The 19525-nt window shown below is 43.2% G+C and overlaps 1 protein-coding gene across 1 annotated transcript in view; it reads right to left on the bottom strand.

Moving 5' to 3' along the window:
- Nucleotides 1-19525, bottom strand: part of LOC140198139 (uncharacterized) — a 153258-nt gene that overhangs the window by 120479 nt on the left and 13254 nt on the right. The window contains exons 4-8 of the mRNA XM_072259099.1: nucleotides 17217-17507; nucleotides 9003-9263; nucleotides 7865-7981; nucleotides 4082-4183; nucleotides 1062-1175 (exon numbers count right to left, since the gene is read on the bottom strand). Of these exons, the coding sequence (XP_072115200.1) occupies nucleotides 1062-1175; nucleotides 4082-4183; nucleotides 7865-7981; nucleotides 9003-9263; nucleotides 17217-17507 (885 nt within the window). The remainder of the gene's footprint in view (nucleotides 1-1061; nucleotides 1176-4081; nucleotides 4184-7864; nucleotides 7982-9002; nucleotides 9264-17216; nucleotides 17508-19525) is intronic.

The raw sequence follows: 19525 nt of genomic DNA on the forward strand, positions 1-19525 counted from the left end.
AGGCCAATAAATAGATCAAGCATGATCTCCCTCTCACTAAACCATGTTAATGTTTGCTGTTTTAGGTGTCCTGTTATTATGCCTAATGATTAAAATCTCATCTGTGTCTCAGAACCTGCTAAATCTTTATACCTCACATTCCCTGACCCAGTTCTACAACAGTTTAGTCCAGATACATTTGAAATTTCTTCACTTCTCTAACTCTTCTCCTGTGAACTCCTGATCTTCATCACTCCACTACTGGTGTGTGTGCTTTGATTTACCACAAAGACCAAACTCTGAGTTTCCCTGTCTGAAACTCTGCACTTGCTCCTTCTTTCAAACCGAACTCTATGTTCAGTCCAGGGTCACCTGCATCATTATTGTTCCCTGCAACTTGCTGACATATTATTTTGCAATTTGCCTCTGAAGCTTCACAGTACTTTTCCTTATATTAATGCCAGGAGCTGGAGGTTTTGCAACTATTCTTGAACTATAATCTGTGTTGAAAGTTTATTTGTGATGTGGACTTGGCCAGGAAGCTCTTGAATGAGGACATGAGGAAGGAATAACAATATTTTGATGTTTTATATGCTGGAAAGGAACTTGGGGGTAAAAGCCACAGAGCTGAAATCTGCTGTTGAATGAAAATGTTGTTGTAAGTATCCAAGAGAGACACAAGAGAGACAGTCCTACCCCTTCCCAACCTTGCCACTATCAGGATCATGGGGGAAACTTTCCCTCGGTCCTCAGCTCCAAACTGATTTTGTGTTACATTGAAGTTGAACACAATGTGAAACACAAATGGATTGAGTCAGCTCCTCTCAGGGTCCCTTCTATTAAAGACCCTCCGGAGTCAGTTCAGAGACAATTCCCAAATATCTCCAGTGTCACTTCAAAACATCAGCTCATAAATGGAATGAACAGGACAACTTCACCCAAATGTACAAGACCGGAAGAGTTGGGACAGGGTGTTGATAATTCAGACGAGATTTGATTTGATCTCTTTTTCTTTTGAAGATATGTCACATTTCACTTGCTTGAAAATTCATACCAAGTGTGTATTAAACAATGACAGATACCTTTCAGTAATTCCCAAATCTCGGTCACAAATGGAAGGTCATTGATATAAAATGAAGAAAGCTGCAATCCTACTATCATCACAGCAATCACTACAAAGTCCAGCGGTGAAAGGCCTGCAATTAAAAATAAATCAAATAAGCAAACATGTAACAAAGCTCCAGAGAAATGTCAATGAAAACTTCCAGTGGTTGCAAGAACCAAACTCTAACACTGATGTCCCAGTGAAGGGAACATGCCAATTCCCACCCAGTGTGCCAACCTGTGACCCAGACCTGCACCAGCAGACCCTGTATAGATTAACAAGACACTGAACTGCAATGCCAGGCAAGAATGGATCATTCATGGTGCCCAATCTATTTTCCACGTGGGTCTCCAGTCCAGTTTTTACACGTCACCTGCTGCCAATTTCTGCACTGGCTGCTCCTTCTGGTTCCAATCGCCAGACCTTAAGGAGTTCATTAAGGTCCATAGTTTCTTTCTCCCAACATCCACAACAGTTGATTTTGGAGAAACCCATAAATTTCACAGAGAGTTGCTGAAATTTCCATTCCAATTCTGACCAGTTTCCTTAGAATCTGCTGTTCATAACTGGAGCTTGATGCCAGTTCTTCACTGGTGGAAATTCCTCACTGGCTGCATTCAATGTGATTGCAACCTAATTTCCCTCATTTCATGATGTGGTCAACAGTCCACCAGAGAAGAAAAAGCTGTACATGACATTCATCGAACACTCAGACATGTCAGTCACTGTCACCAGCTCCATCACTCCAGATGTTTGTGTTGGAACGTCAGATGGTGAACAGAGGAAGGAAACAGGAGTGTTTCTGACAGCTGCTTTGACTCTGCATATCTGTTCACTGATGTACATAGACTGAACAATTCAGACAAATTCTGTGAATGGTGACAGTGAAAATCTACTTTAACTCTGTTCACCATCTTAGTGAATCTCTTCTGTACTCTTTCTCATCTAATCACATTCTGACAGGCTGCATCACTGTCTGGTATGAGGGGTGGGGATAGGCTACTGCACAGGACTGAAAGAAGCTGCAGAGGGTTGCAGATTTAGTCGGCTCCATCCTGGGTAACAGCCTACAAAGTACCCAGGACATCTTCAAGGAGCAGTGGCTCAGAAAGGCAGCGTCCATTATTAATTCCCCCAGCACCCAGGCCATGCCCTTTTCTCATTGTTACCATCAGGTAGGAGGTACAGAAGCCTGAAGGCACACACTCAGTGATTCAGGAACAGCTTCTTCCCCTCTGTCATCCGATTCCTAAACGGATATTGAGTCCTTGAGCACGACTTCACGTTTTTAACATATAATATTTCATTTTTACATGATTTTTAATCTATTCAATATACATATACTGTAATTGATTTAGTTATTTATTTATTACAATTATAATTTTCTTCTATATTATATATTGCATTTAACTGCCGCTGCTAAGTTAACAAATTTCACGACATGCTGGTGATAATAAACCTGATTCTGATTATGTAATATTCATTTATGATTACATTTATTTATGTAATATTTATTTATGTCTGCAAGATTGCAACAGTATATTCCAGGTGTGGCCTGACTAAAGATAGTACAGTTGTAACGTGACGTCCCAACCTTGTACTCAATGCCCTACCGATGAAGGCAAGCCCACCATTCACCTTCTTTACAATCCTGTCTGTCTGTGTCACCACTTCCAGGGAACTATGTACTTGTCCTAAGCTAATTACCATCTGCCATTCCTAGGCCCACTAACACAGATGATCTTGGTCTTGTTCTATACTTGGACAACTTTCTTCATTGGCCACTATCACACCAATTGTGCTGTTGTTCATGGATTTACTGATCATGTCACCTACATTTTTCTCCAAATTGTTAATATGAATGACAAACAACAGGGGACCGAGCACCAGTCACTGCAGTACACGATTTGTCATCCATTGTCACCTCTGCCTCTGACAACCAAGCTAATTCTGCTTAAGTGATCCTGGTTGGGAGAATTATTTCTTGGACACTGGTGAGAACTTTGTTGCTCTTCAGAAAATAGCACCAGGTGATCCATTACGTTCTCTGAGAACATAAAAGATTCCTTGGTTTCATGACTCATCCAAAGGCAGAGCTGTACTGGAGTGTTAAATTATGAGAGATTACACAGACTAGGACTGCATTCCCTGCAGTTTACTCAGGTGTAATTCGAGTTTTCAAGATATTAATGGTAGATGGAAGCTATTTCCACAGGTTGGGACTGAGAAACGTTACCACAGAAATTTTCTTACAAAGCACCGTTTTGATTCAGTGTTTTACTTTTTCCAGAGTGGAAATGCCCTCCACAGAAATTCAATAGTGTGCTGTGTACAGTGGTCATCCTCACACCCTAATGGGGTTTCCACATCCACAACACTGGTGATGTCATTCCCTGTGCAACATCCTCCTGTCGGGAAACTGCAGTGTCATTAGACTGGAACTTGGAGATGCTCCTGACTACCTGCCATGGTCTCCTCTCAGTGAGTAAATGTAGCCTCAGTAACACCGTCTGAAGTCCCCGTCACTTGTTTAAATGGCCAAGACCAGACTTCTGGAAATGCAACACTTCCCTCACACTGGTTTGGGGGATGTGGGTCCTGTAGTTACTCCCCTCAGCTTGTCCTGAGACGCTGATTTTGAGCATCCCACTGGAATCTCTCATGATGGTAACTGGGCAGAGACTCCAGGAAACTAACCCAGAGACAATAAACTACTGGTCTCTGTGTGCTGACACTGTGATATCATTGTATAAACACATTTAAACCTCAATCAAATCCAGCACATCAGCAGCCCCTCGGGATTAGGGTTGATCTGTCTTCACCTCAGTACCATGAGTTCTGAAGAGAATATCATTACTATTATTACTAAAATATTATTTAGCTGCATCATTACAGAATAATAATTACTTTGTTCTCCTTAATATTTGTGTACAAGGAAACTACATTAAACAATTTTGAATGAAACAATTGTGAATCATAAGAGTATTGGTCACGTACCTGCAACCACAAACCAATACATTATCACAATGTACATGGTGATAAGTGACAAAGTATTACAGATCCACAGGCTTAGAAAATAAAATCTGTATCCCAGACGTCCTGTGGAGAAATAAAAAAAATATGAAAGCCGTTAACAATGCAGACTGATTATGACACTGGAGGCCATTCTGGACATCAATCAATGCTAGCTCCCCAGGGAGCAATCACAGTCCCACCATTGACCCACTTTAACTGTTACTCTCTCACCCCAGTTGTTACCAATGGCAAACCCTCTATCTCATCTTCCCCAAAATGTAAAAGACATAACAGTAAATGTCCTTTTCTTTAAAAATTAAGTGCAATCATGACCAATAGCCAGATCAGAAATGCTGATCAAGTCAACTAGTTCTCAAAGAGAACTCTGATAGGCCAATCAGGTGGTTCACTCCTGCTCAGTGACAGAACACAAAAAAATCATGTGTACAATTAAGAAACATTGAAGAATAGTAGAAATGATCATCATGAGGTCTGCTAGAGAGAGACAATTATACACATGCTATCCTCCATAATTCAAAGAGATTGAAGGATAAGGTTGCAGGGTGGCAAAACGTGGCAGGAGCACTTGGAACAAAAAACTAATCCCTACCGGGAGAAAACAGCACCTGTACTTTCCGCACTGTTCTCCAGCAGTTTAAGGACTAAGTCCAGCCAGAACATAACTCACAAGTGCTCTTGAAAGTCCGGTATTAACCCTACATACCAACAACCAAGCATTGCCATCCTGGTCCCTTTCATGATAGCTTATGAAGAAGCCTGTGACTTCCCTCCCAGAGATGATAGGTATTTGTGCACTCGACTCTTGACTTGGACCCCATCGTTGCAGATGTTTCCAACCACAGCATCTGGAAGGCTGTTCCGAATTCTGATAGCACAGTGAAACTAGCTTCCATTCAGTGTGCAGGTTCTCGCATCAGGAATAGAAACAGCATGAGCAGGCATAGATAAACTTGTTCTTGTGGTGCGCTGTCTCTCATAAGATGAAGGCAGCATGGTGCAAAGGTCTGCAGGGCTGTGGCTGGTTTGCATTTTGTATAGCACAGTAGCTGCGTGAGAACTGTTTTAAACCATCAGATCCAGTGGCACCTGATTCAGCATCATCGATCTTCCTCCCAATCATTAAATTATTTGTTCAAAGTTTAATCAAAATTGCAAGAATAATCCCTGATTTGCTCTTGTCTCTGTAATTTTGCTCCAGCAACATGTTAGATGCCCATCGATGGGTGTGACAGAGACTGTCCACCTGTCTCTATGGTTCCCACCCATCCCTTTGCCACTGGATCAATGTTCCCAAATGCTCCTGTTGCCCTGGTGTTGAAATTGCATCTCTCTCTCACTGGATTCTATCCCATTTCAGTTCTAATTTCAGTTTATCTACAAAGCCACCGTGTGTCTGTGTCAGGCTTCGTGTCTGTGGACTCAATTTCATCAACTTCAGTTCTGAATGTTATCTGCTTAATTTTATTGTTTGTATTTTTTTTCTACACATCGGGTGTTTGACAGCCTTCTTTTTAATGGGTTCTATTGTGTTCCTTTGTTCTGTGGCTGCCTGTAAGGAGACAGATCTCAATGTTGTATATCGTATACATACTTTGATAATAAATGTACTTTCAACTTCGCTGTACCATCCCCGTTCTAATCCTGCCCCTTCTTGCTCAATTGATCCTCTTCACTGCCAACTTCTCTTCCAGGTCAAATGTTCACTGACATTGTTAATGGTTCCCTCTCCTCAGATATTGGTCCTCCTACTTTGAAATCTCCCATCGTCACCTCTCTGCATTTAAATAAAAGCAAAATCCTGCAGCTCAGCCATGGCAACATCTCTGTCTGGTCATTCAAATCCATCCGGTTGCCTGGTGACTGGAGCTGAACACAATGCTTTGAGTATGTCCGAGACAATATAGTGACTGGAAACCCCCACGTGTTGAGAATCTGAAATACACTCAGTGGCCACTTTATTAGGTAAACCTGTATACCTGCTCATTAATGTGAATATCTAATCAGCCAATCATGTGGCAGTAACTCAATGCATAATAACATGCAAACATTGTCATGAGGTTCAACTGTTGTTCAGACCAAACACTAGAATAGGACAGAAATGTGATCCAAGTGACTTTGACTGTAGAATGATTGTTGGTGCCAGATGTGGTGGTTTGAGTATCTCGGAAACTGCTGATCTCCTGAGATTGTCATGCACAACAGTCTCTAGAGTTTACAGAGAATGGTCCAAAATGCAAAATAAAACATCCAGTGAGTGACAGTTCTGAGGCTGAAAATGTTTTGTCAGAGATTGGCCAGACTGTATCAAGCTGACAGGAAGGTGACAGTAATTCAAATAACCACGTGTTACAACAGTGGTGTGCAGCAGAACATCTTTGACAGACAACATATCGAACCTTGAAGTGGATGGGCTACAGCAGCAGAAGACCATGAACACACACTCAGTGGCCACTTTATTAGGTACAGGAGGCAGCTGATAAAGTGGTCACTGAGGGTATCATAGAAAATGCTGGAGGTACTCAGCAGTACAAACAGCATTTGTGCAGAGACTTGATGTTTCTAGTCACAGAGAGGAGTGAGAGAAATCCTGAGAAATACAAGAGAGAAAGAAAAACATCAGTGTACGATACACTGTAGTTGCTGGAAATCTGGAATAAAGAAGAATTCTAGATTTCCATTTCTGCATTTGTGGAGAGTGGAAAACAGAGTTATGGTTACACACTCTGATCTTGTATCAGAAGTGGTTAGTTCTAACATAAACTGGAATGGCTGGTTATCTGAAATTGATGAATTCATTATTGCAGCTCTTGGGACTCAATGTGGAATAGGGGATGCTGCTCCTCAATGGGCTTTGCTGGAACTGGAGAAGAGATTAAAGATGGGAAACCAGAGAGAAAACTAAAGTGATGGGCAACTGGAAGCTCACTGTTACCCTCGGTGTTCTGCAAAGTGTCATACAACCTGTAATGGTTTCTCCAATGTGCAGCAAACTGCTCTGAGGACACAGAATTGGAAGTACAAGTCACTCACTGCTTTCCCTGGAGAGGTTATATGTGTGCCAGGAATGGGGAAAGGGAACAGGTAATAAAGCAGGTGTTGCATCTTCTTTGGTTCTGTGAGACAGAGGTGTCCCATGTGGAAAACTGCATTGGAAAGAGAGGTTCTTTCAAAATAAACTTTTACAAACACCCAAGAGAAATTACCACCAAGTCTGAAAGAAAGAGCCACACGTACTGTACACTCAACGGCAGGTCTGAGAGACAACTGCTCAAACCCCCTGACACTAGATGGGGAGTAGAACTCCTTTCACAACTCTGCCATATCTGTGAATGAGGTCCCTGTTTCCAAAGGCACAGCCACCATCAGGATGAAAGGGCATCTTTCCCTCAGTCCCACCTCTAAACAGACTTGGTGACACAGTGAGTTGAGTCAACAGAATGCAGCAAACACGAGTGAATGAAGACAGCTCCTCTCATGGCCACTTCTCCCAAATATCTTCTGCAGTTTCGTCAGAGGTGACTCCAGGACTGTTTCAGGTATCCCGTGTCACTGCAAAGCACCTCAAAACTGGGAAAAATGGGCAATTGCATCCCACAGGTCAGAGGGACAGAGGGGAAGTGGGGGGGACGTTGTCAGTGGTGAATTGATTTCCCATATTTTCCCTTGTTTATGTTAAAGTTCATTCAGGTTTACTGGGTGATGTCTGAAAGTTCATGCAAGAGCAAATTAATCAATGACAGATACCTCCGAGGGTTTTCCACCTCCACTGGTCCGGCAACACGGCTGAATGAAGAGATGGTGCAGAAATCACCTGTCCTGCTGTCAATACAGCAATCATTATAATGTCCTTGAGGGAAAGCCCTAAAATTAAAATTAAATTCAAATCATTAAACATCTATTGGGCAGTGAATGACAAATGATGCAACAACCATAATGTTCCATAATTTCCTGCTGAGCAGGGAGTGTTCCAACCCCAGTCTAATCTCACCAAGCTGTGACCCAGGCTGACACCGACTGACTCTACTCTGAGAAACATTAATCACAATGCATCGTTATACCTGTCAAGGATGGATTATTCATATTCATTTATTTATCAGATCTACATCACAACATACAATGAAATGTATTGTTTGCATTAACAACCAACACAACCTGAGGATGTGCTGAGGGCAGGGCAGACTGCAAGTGTCACCACACACTCTGGTGCTACTTTCCAGCTGATGTTGGGGCTGCTACACAAATGCACATGTGGGCAGTTTGTTCTGATTGATCTGTGAAGTGCATTATCTGCCTATTTATCCCATCCCAAGAGTCGGAAGAATGAGAAGAGCATACAAAGTCAAGGAGCCAATTCTAAAAGGGTTACACCAACAAGAAATTTGTAGAAAGTGTTACGAAAGTAGTTTGACAAAGATAGGATCTTTGCCTTCCTGATAAAAAAGGCATAAAGAGGAAGAAAGTCCAAGTGAAAACCTACAGCACAATACAAGCCCTTCGGGAGAAGAACAAATAATATCTTGGGGATTTTTTTTATGCATCGTAGTGGACAGGGTCTAGAGTTCATTGTCAGGAATAGTGAAGTGATATTCAACTGTAATTTCATATGAGGTCTGGATAATTATCTGAAAGAAAGAATTTACAGAGCTGTGGGGAGAGGACAGAGCAATAGGATTCAGTTGCTTGCTAGGTGATCGAACCAATCTATTCTTAAATGGCTGAATGACTTCCTTCTCTGCGATAACTATTCTGTGATTCCCTGAACCCAATTAATTCAGCTTTTGCCTCTCTCTGCTACCGCACTGATTTGCATCGGCTGTATTCAATAGGCCGCCAATATGGTCTAAAGGCTAACTGCAAAATGTCATTCATGAATGAAGCTCACCTTGCAACATTAAGGTGTAGTTTGTCTGGATGGAGCTGACAGGATTGGTTGTGATGCAGGTGTACACTCCACAGTCTTCAAATGAAGCGCTTGGGATAACAAGTGTACTGTTTTCATCTGTTAGTTGGTGACGCTGGGAGATTTCCCCTCCATTCTTTTGCCACTGATACACATTCGAATCTCCAAGGACATCACAGGTGAGCTCGACCGTGAAACCCAGTGTTTCGATGTTGGTCAATATGGAACCTTCTGACAGCTCATCTAAAGGAGAGAATACGAAACCATGATATTCCTATCTTGATGTAGAATGCAATCTTACCACGTGACATTGCACCAGTTATGTACAAAAGGTACAAAAGTACAGTCGGTTCAACACATCAAATATATACACAACAATGGAAATAAAAGCCATTTAAACCTCGACCCTGCTCTGTCATTGTACAAGATCACAGCTAACCTGATGGTAGATATTCCCATCTCCCACGATAACAGTTCACCTTTCTGTTTATCCAGGATCCATCTACCTCTGCCTCAAAAATATTCAAAGATTCCAACGATCTTCCTCAAAACTGTGGAAGCAAAAACTCAAAACTGTTTCATCTCTGTTTTAGATGTTCATTTGCAAGTTCATAGATGTGTCACTTACAGCAGGAATAGGGTGATGGTACAGATGAATGAGAGGCTCAAGAAGTGATGTTTGAACCTTCTCCCTGTTTAGATAATAGTCTGCACTATTGTTCCTTTTACCAACATGCATTATCATACATTTCCAAACACTCTATTCCATCTGCCACTTTTTTACGCATTCTTTCAATTTGTCAAAGTCCTGCTGCACATTGCTTCTTCAGCACTACCTAACCCTCCAACGATCTTCGTGTCATCTGCATACTTTGTCACAAAGCCATTAATCCGTTATCTAAATTACTGACAATGTAAAAAGTATCAGACCGCCCTGCCCCCCACCCCCAGGAACACCACTCATCACCACCAGCCAACCAGAAAAGGCCCCTTTTTCCCCACTCGCTGCCCCCTGCCTCCCAGCCATTCTGCTATCCATTGCTGAATCTCTCCTGTAACACCATAGGATTTTATCGTATTAAACAGCCTCATTTGTATCAAATGCCTTCTGAAAATCCAAGCAAATGACATCCACTGCCTCTCCTTTATCCACATTGCTTGTTACTTCCTCGAGGAACTTGAACAAAATTATCAGGGAAGATTTCCCTTCACAGAATCCATGCTGACTTTGACTTATTTTACCATTAGTCTCCAAATACCTTGAAACCTCATCCTTAATAATAGACTCCAACGCGCTCCCAACCACTGAGGTTAGTCAAACTGGACTACAGTATCCTTTTCTTTTGCCTTCTTCCTCCCTTCTTAAGGGGAACTGGCCAAAATTGACTACAAAGGGACACTAGTACAAAGGACAGCAGAACAGCAATGGCTAGAGTTTCTGTGAAAAATGAGGGAAGTGCAAGGCAGATATATTCCAAATCAAAATGGACGAAGGACACTTCCGTAGCTGACGAGGGAAGTCAGAGCCCAAGTTAATGTTCGAGGTCAGCCGAGGTGTGACAATTGAAGGAGCTGTGAAGGGAAATCTTCCATAGAAACCACAGAAAAACTACAGCACAGAAAAAGGCCTTTTGGCCCTTCTTGGCTGTGCCGAACTATTTTCTGCCTAGTCCCACTGACCTGCACATGGACCATATCCCTCCATACACCTCCCATCCATGTATCTGTCCAATTTATTCTTAAATGTTAAAAAAGAACCCGCATTTACCACCTCGTCTGGTAGCTCATTCCATACTCCCACCACTCTCTGTGTGAAGAAGCCCCCCCTAATGTCCCTTTCAACTTTCCCCCCCTCACCCTTAACCCATGTCCTCTGGTTTTTTTCTCCCCTTGCCTAGTGGAAAAAGCCTGCTTGCATTCACTCCATCTATACCTATCATAATTTTATATACCTCTATTCCTTGGAGCGTAGAAGAATGAAGGGAAATTTGATTAAGTCCTAACCTATTCAACCTTTCTCTGTAACTGAGTTTCTCAAGTCCTGGCAACATCCTTGTAAACCTTCTCTGCACTCTTTCAACCTTATTTATATCCTTCCTGTAACTTGGTGACCAAAACTGAACACAATACTCCAGATTGGGCCTCACCAATGCCTTATACAACTTCACCATAACGTTCCAGCTCTTATACTCAATACTTTGATTGATAAAGGCCAATGTACCAAAAGCTCTCTTTATGACCCTATCTACCTGTGATGCCACTTTTAGGGAATTTTGTTTCTGTATTCCCAGATCCCTCTGTTTTACTGCACTCCTCAGTGCCTTACCATTAACCCTGTATGTTCTACCTTGGTTTGTCCTTCCAAAGTGCAATACCTCACACTTGTCTGTATTAAACTCCATCCGCCATTTTTCAGCCCATTTTTCCAGCTGGTCCAAGTCCCTCTGCAGGCTCTGAAAACCTTCCTCACTGTCTACTACACCTCCAATCTTGGTATCATCAGCAAATTTGCTGATCTAATTTACCATATTAACATCCAGATCATTGATATAGATGACAAATAACAATGGACCCAGCACTGATCCCTGTGGCACACCACTAGTCATAGGCCTCCACTCGGAGAAGCAATTCTCTACTACCACTCTTTGGCTTCTTCCATTGAGCCAATGTCTAATCCAACTTACCACCTCTCCATGTATACCTAGCGACTGAACTTTCCTAACTAACCTCCCATGAGGGACCTTGTCAAAGGCCTTACTGAAATCCATGTAGACAACATCCACTGCCTTCCCTTCATCCACTTTCCTGGTAACCTCCTTGAAAAACTCCAATAGATTAGTCAAACATGACCTACCACGCACAAAGCCATGTTGACTCTCCCCAATAGTCCCTGTACATCCAAATGCTTGTAGATTCTGTCTCTTAGTACTCCCTCCAATAACTTACCCACCACCGACGTCAAATTTACCGGCCAATAATTTCCCGGATTACTTTTCGATCCTTTTTTAAACAACCGAACAACATGAGCCACTCTCCAATCCTCCGGCACCTCACCTGCAGATACCGACATTTTAAATATATCTGCCAGGGCCCTTGCAATTTCAACACTGGTCTCCTTCAAGGTCCAAGGGAACATAGAAACATAGAAACATAGAAAATAGGTGCAGGAGTAGGCCATTCGGCCCTTCGAGCCTGCACTGCCATTTATTATGATCATGGCTGATCATCCAACTCAGAACCCCGCCCCAGCCTTCCCTCCATACCCCCTGACCCCCGTAGCCACAAGGGCCATATCTAACTCCCTCTTAAATATAGCCAATGAACTGGCCTCAACTGTTTCCTGTGGCAGAGAATTCCACAGATTCACCACTCTCTGTGTGAAGAAGTTTTTCCTAATCTCGGTCCTAAAAGGCTTCCCCTCTATCCTCAAACTGTGGCCCCTCGTTCTGGACTTCCCCAACATCGGGAACAATCTTCCTGCATCTAGCCTGTCCAATCCCTTTAGGATCTTATACGTTTCAATCAGATCCCCCCTCAATCTTCTAAATTCCAACGAGTACAAGCCCAGTTCATCCAGTCTTTCTTCATATGAAAGTCCTGCCATCCCAGGAATCAATCTGGTGAAGCTTCTTTGTACTCCCTCTATGGCAAGGATGTCTTTCCTCAGATTAGGGGACCAAAACTGCACACAATACTCCAGGTGTGGTCTCACCAAGGCCTTGTACAACTGCAGTAGTAGCTCCCTGCTCCTGTACTCGAATCCTCTTGCTATAAATGCCAGCATACCATTCGCCTTTTTCACCGCCCGCTGCACCTGCATGCCCACTTTCAATGACTGGTGTATAATGACACCCAGGTCTCGTTGCACCTCCCCTTTTCCTAATCGGCCACCATTCAGATAATAATCTGTTTCCCTATTTTTGCCACCAAAGTGGATAACTTCACATTGATCCACATTAAATTGCATCTGCCATGAATTTGCCCACTCACCCAACCTATCCAAGTCACCCTGCATCCTCTTAGCATCCTCTTAGCATCCTCCTCATAGCTAACACTGCCAGCCAGCTTCGTGTCATCTGCAAGTTTGGAGATGCTGCATTTAATTCCCTCATCCAAGTCATTAATATATATTGTAAACAACTGGGGTCCCAGCACTGAGCCTTGCGGTAACCCACTAGTCACCGCCTGCCATTCTGAAAAGGTCCCGTTTATTCCCACTCTTTGCTTCCTGTCTGCTAACCAATTCTCCACCCACACCAATACCTTACCCCCAGTACCGTGTGCTTTAAGTTTGCACACTAATCTCCTGAGTGGGACCTTGTCAAAAGCCTTTTGAAAATCCAAATATACCACATCCACTGGTTCTCCCCCATCCACTCTACTAGTTACATCCTCAAAAAATTCTATGAGATTCGTCAGACATGATTTTCCTTTCACAAATCCATGCTGACTTTGTCCAATGATTTCACCGCCTTCCAAATGTGCTGTTATCACATCCTTGATAACTGACTCCTATCATTTCACCTCCTATTTTATCTCACTGTACTGGGTACCACCTGTCATTCAAATAATCCCTCCTTCCTTTGTGAAGAAATGCAAGCAGGCAAAAATCCTTGAAGTATCAACAACCTGCCGAAAATCATAACATTGAGTGTCCATTAAATTGTACCGCCTTTGGTCACCATAGCAACTTACGAGCTGCTCGGTGCTGTCTCCAACTCCAGCAGAAATTTAAAAGTTAACCAGTTCTTTCTCGTGCCTTAAAGTGACAGTCCAACCAGTTAGTCTTTGTCTCTCTCTCTCTCTCTCTTTTACAAACAAGTTGGTGTTAAATAACTCTCTCTCTCTCTTAACAAAAACACAGTTAATAGGGGTACTTCAGGATCCCCTCGCACTTGGGAGTATTGTGTGCAGTTTTGGGCTCCTTATTTTAAAAAGGTTATACTGACATTGGAGAGGGTTCAGAGAAGATTCACGGAAATGATTCCAGGAATGAAAGGGTTACCGTATGAGAAACATCTGGCAGCTCTTGAGCTGTATTCCCTGGAGTTCAGGAGAATGATTATCTTATAGAAACATTCTGAATGTTAAAAGGCCTGAACAGATTAGATATGGCAAAGTTATTTCCCATGGTAGGGGAGTCTAGGGCAAAGGGCAGGTCTTCAGGTTTGAAGGATATCCATTTAGAACAGAGATGCGGAGAAATTACTTTAGTCAGAGGGTGGTAAATCTGGAATTTTGTGCCACGAGTAACTGTGGAGGCCAAGTTACTGGGTGTATTTTAGGCAGAGATAGATCGGTTCGTTATTAGTCAGGGCATCAAAGGGTATGGGGAGAAGACAGGGGCAGTGGGGATGACTCGATGAATTGTATCAGCACATGATTGAATGGCAGAGCAGACTCGAGGGGCCAAATGGCCTACTTCTGCTCCTATATCTTATGGTCTTAGAGAGTGGAGTGACATTTGCAATCTTCTGGTCCTCTGGGACCATGCCAGGATCAAGTGATTCTTGAAAGATCATGACCAATGCATCTGTTATCTCTTCAGCAACCTCTCTCAGGCCTCTGGGATGTAGTCCATCTGGTCCAGGTGATTTATCCACCTTAAGACCTTTCACTTTGCCGCACACTTTTTCCTTTGTAATAGCAGTGACACTCACGGACCTCTGGCACACTGCTAGTGTCTTCCACAGTGAAGACAGATACAAAGTACCAATTAAGTTCATCTGCCATTTCTTTGTCTCCCTTTACTACTTCACTGGCATCACTTTCCAGTGGACCAACATCAACTCTCACCTCCATTTAACTCTTTATATAACTGAAAAAGCTTGTGGTATTCCACTTTATATTATTGGCTAGTCTGCCCTCATAACTTCATCTTTGATTCAAGTGTCTGACGGTTGAGGGTCAAAACTTGGTTCTGAATGTGTGGTGGGGGTCCCTGATGATGGAGGCTGCTTTCCTGCAACAACTCTCCATGTAGATGTGCTCAATGGTGGGGAGGGTTTTACCCATGATGCACTGGGCTATATCCAGTACTTCTTGTAGGATTTTCTGTTGAAGGGCATTGGTGGTTCCATAGGCTATGATGCAGCCAGTCAATATACTCTCCATCACACATCTACAGAGGTCTGTCAGATTTTCAGGTGTCACAGGAATCTCCGCAAATTCCTAAGGAAGTAGAGGCACTGCTGCGCCTTCTGCATTTTACACTTAACTGCTGCACCCAGCACCCGTCGTCTGGAATGATAACACCAAGGAATTTAAAGCTGCTGACCCTCTCCGACTCTGATCCTCTGATGGGAATGGCTCATGGACCTCTGGTTTCCTCCTGAAGTCAGTAATCAGGTGCTTGGTCTTGCTGCCATTGAGGAAGAGGTTATTGCTGTGGCACCACTCAGACAGATATTCAGTCTCCCTCCTATATGTTGATTCATCACCACCTTTCATCCCAGAATTACCACCAACTCCAAGAACTCTTGCTGTTTTCCCAGTGGTATAGAGCAGCCTCACACATGGAAATACTTTACTGACTTTTGTGACTGACATTGAAATCAATGAAACGGGCACTGCCGTGGAAACTGTCAGACACAGCACCTCAGGAGGAAGGGGAAGGTGTACATTTAATAGGCTGTGGAATTACCAGCTGGCTCACACTCCATTAGTGCATTTTGACCCACCAGTGACCCATCTACACAGGGAACATCGATACCCTGACATCTCAGTATTTTCAATAAGATTCTGCTCTTGTTACTTCAGAGAACATCCTCAGGTTTGTTGCCTTTTTTGTCAGTCAGGATCAAAATATTTCTCATTGATCATCTTCACCTGGGGCTGAATGTTTATGTCAGAATCAGAGTTTAAACAATAAGATTAATGTGATCATTGTGAGCATTGTATGGATTTCAAAAACATAAACAGAGACACCAATCTTAATTCTTTTTATATCCTCCATCTTCCTCCCTGGTCAGTTTCCCAAAATTCTAGTCCTTATCTCAGTACCTGGATTTACCAAACAGAACGGACAATACATTGCTGACATCACAGTGCAGACAATGGCTTTATCACATAAACACAATGGGAAAGTTTATTACAATACACCGCTGACTTCACAGTGCAGAGAATGGCTTCATCCCACATAAACACGCCAATAAAAATTTGGTGGCGTGGAATTTGGAAGGTCCAAGAGCTTTCTGTATCTTTTAAAAGGAATATTAATCTTGTCTTCCCTGTTTTTAAAACACTTAATGGTTTGTGTCCAGAGTACATCACAGAATCACTTTCCTTTCATAATCCTGCTCAGGCTCTCAGATTGTCTGCCAACGGTCTCTTAAGTTTAAAAAAAAATCTCCCTCAGAAGAAAATAGGCAGGTCATCTTTTTTGAACTACACTCCTGAACTGTGGAATTCAATACTTAAACCTATAGGGGATGCAGACTCAGTTGACACCTTTAAATGAAAGCTTAAAATCTATTTATTTAACCTTGCTTTCAACAAACATCATTTTGTCTTTTATTTATATTTATTTTTATTTTATTTTTCATATTTGTACTTTTAGCCTATTGCCAGCAACTTTGAACTACATCATCTCTGTGAAAAGTGCTCAATAAATAAATTTTATCTTTTACTTAGCATTGTTATTGAAGTTTCTTTCATCATGTCATGCCTAATCCCACACCAATCTAATGCATTTTGTACCTCCCTCCCCCCATCCCTTCTATTGCTACTTTTTCCATTTCTCCACCTTTTCTATCCATCCACACTCTCACTTCACAACCATTTCCTTCTGTTCTCCCCATCAGAAAACCCAAGCCTCAGGTTTGACAAACAGTTCTTCTTCTCTCATCCCACCAGTGCAGCAATGAATGTTGGATCAAATCCTGAACAGGCTCCTCCTTGGGATGACAGGTACATCACAGTGATGGGGGTTGAATGACGGCTGCATTCAATATCTGCCACCTCACTGTTTATTCTATCAGGTGAGGTGCCCAACTTAGCCCCTACTGGAAAATACAACTATAGCACATTCTGTACCCAATCACCTCCTGAATAAACACACGGATGGAAATAAAATGGATGTCTATGAGGGAGGGAAGGGTTAGATTTTTCTTGGAATAGGTTAAAAAGTTAGCATAACATTGTGGGCCAAATGGCCTGAATGATGTTGTACATTCTATGAAACATAAAGCTACCTACCAAAGAGGTGCAGTTGTATTATTCTCAGTTCTTGTCCATCCACAATGAAGGTGTAATCTCCTTGGTCACCATCTTCTGCTCCATCCACAGTCAGAGCACCATTAGAAGTATCAAAGTGCAGACGAAACTTGAACTGGTCACTCATTTCCACTAAGCCGTGACCTGGGACATGATGCAAAATGTTCCTGCTGATGAAGGTCCAAACTATTTCACTCTTGCTGGGATCAACTTTGAGTTCAGGATCCAGTAAAACTGATGAGCCAAGGAGACCAATCTCTTCTTTATCTTTACCTGTTGATAAAAATAATTGAACTCATTTAAAATGTGGTGGCTGTGAAACAGCTAAATAGAGAACTTTGTGAAACTATGGCAAATGAGAACATACTACTGAATAGATATTGGGCCACTCTTTACTGGGGTTACAGGTACTTGACTTTTGGACTAGACTGTTGTGAAAATTCTTTCTGGTCCAGCCTCCCACCTCAGACCCCTCATCAACTTTGGCTGATCCAAGACTCTCACACTATACCTGTTGAAGCTGGTTCCCAGTGCTTCTGATCTACACTGGCTCCAGAACTTGCAATTCACTGGCTTCAAAGCAGGAAGTCTGAGAGTTGGAGCGGGACAGCGGAGGAAGCCATTTTTGAATTTTTCATTTTGTTTTCCATCGGCGTTCAGAGAGGCGGGACTGCGCAGGCGTGTGACATCGGACAGTGAAGCGCGGAGGATTTAAAAGGAACAGAGCCTTATATAGCAGGCAGTGGAGTTTGCGGGCTGCGGACTGAGCCGGGAGCAGAGTGAAGGCTTAACGGCTTCGGCTCATCAGGCTTAGGCGGAAACGGGCAAGGAGAAGAGGGATTGGTATTCATTTTTTTGTTGTTGTTTGAGGAGAGGGGCAGTATGAGTGTGAGGGCAGTTTGCTGTTCTCGGTGCCAGATGTGGGAGGTCCTGGTGTCTCCAAGCTGCCCGGACTTCCACATCCGCGCTGGTGCGCCAAGATGCAGCTCCTAAGAGACTGCGTTAGGGAACTGGAGCTGCAGCTCGATGACCTTTGTCTGGTCAGGGAGAGTGAGGAGGTGATAGAGAGGAGTTACAGGCAGGTGATCACACCGGGGACACGGGAGGTAGACAAGTGGGTCACAGTTCGGAGGGGGAAGGGGAAGGGTCAGGTACTAGAGAGTACACCAGTGGCTGTGCCCCTTGACAATAGGTACTCCTGTTTGAGTACTGTTGGGGGGGACAGCTTACCTGGGGGAAGCGACAGTGGCCATGCCTCCGGCACAGAGTCCAGCCCTGTAGCTTAGAAGGGTAGGGAAAGGAAGAGGAGGGCAGTAGTAATAGGGGACTCGATAGTAAGGGGGTCAGATAGCCGATTCTGCGGACGCAGTCCAGAGACCCGGATGGTTGTTTGCCTCCCCGGTGCCAGGGTCCAGGATATTTCTGATCGCATCCAAGATATCCTGAAGTGGGAGGGTGAGGAGCCAGAGGTCGTGGTACATATAGGTACCAATGACATAGGTAGGAAAAGGGAAGAGGTCCTGAAAGGAGAATATAGGGAACTAGGAAGGGAGTTGAGAAAAAGGACTGCAAAGGTAATAATCTCGGGATTACTGCCTGTGCTATGCGACAGCGAGAGTAGGAATGCAATGAGGTGGAGGATAAATGCGTGGCTGAGGGATTGGAGCAGGGGGCAGGGATTCAAGTTTTTGGATCATTGGGACCTCTTTTGGCGCAGGCGTGACCTGTACAAAAAGGACGGATTACACTTGAATCCTAGGGGGTCCAATATCCTGGCGGGAAGATTTGCGAGGGCTACTGAGGTGACTTTAAACTAGAATGGTTGGGGGGTGGGAATCAAATTAAAGAGACTAGGAGAGAGGAGGTTAGTTCACAACAGGGGGATGGGAACAAGTGCAGAGAGACAGAGGGGTGTAAAATGAGGGTAGAAGCAAAAAGTAGTAAGGTGAAAAGTAAAAGTGGCAGGCCGGCAAATCCAGGGCAAAAATCAAAAAGGCCCACTTTTCAACATAATTGTATAAGGGCTAAGAGTGTTGTAAGAGTTAGCCTGAAGGCTTTGTGTGTCAATGCAAGGAGCATTCGTAAAAAGGTGGATGAATTAAAAGTGCAGATTGTTATTAATGAATATGATATAGTTGGGATCACATAGACATGGCTCCAGGGTGACCAAGGATGGGAGCTCAGCATTCAGGGATATTCAATATTCAGGAGGGATAGACATGACAGAAAAGGAGGTGGGGTAGCATTGCTGGTTAGAGAGGAGATTAATGCAATAGAAAGGAAGGACATTA

The sequence above is a fragment of the Mobula birostris genome, chromosome 5 (assembly GCF_030028105.1).
Source record: "Mobula birostris isolate sMobBir1 chromosome 5, sMobBir1.hap1, whole genome shotgun sequence".
Lineage (NCBI taxonomy): Eukaryota > Metazoa > Chordata > Chondrichthyes > Myliobatiformes > Myliobatidae > Mobula > Mobula birostris.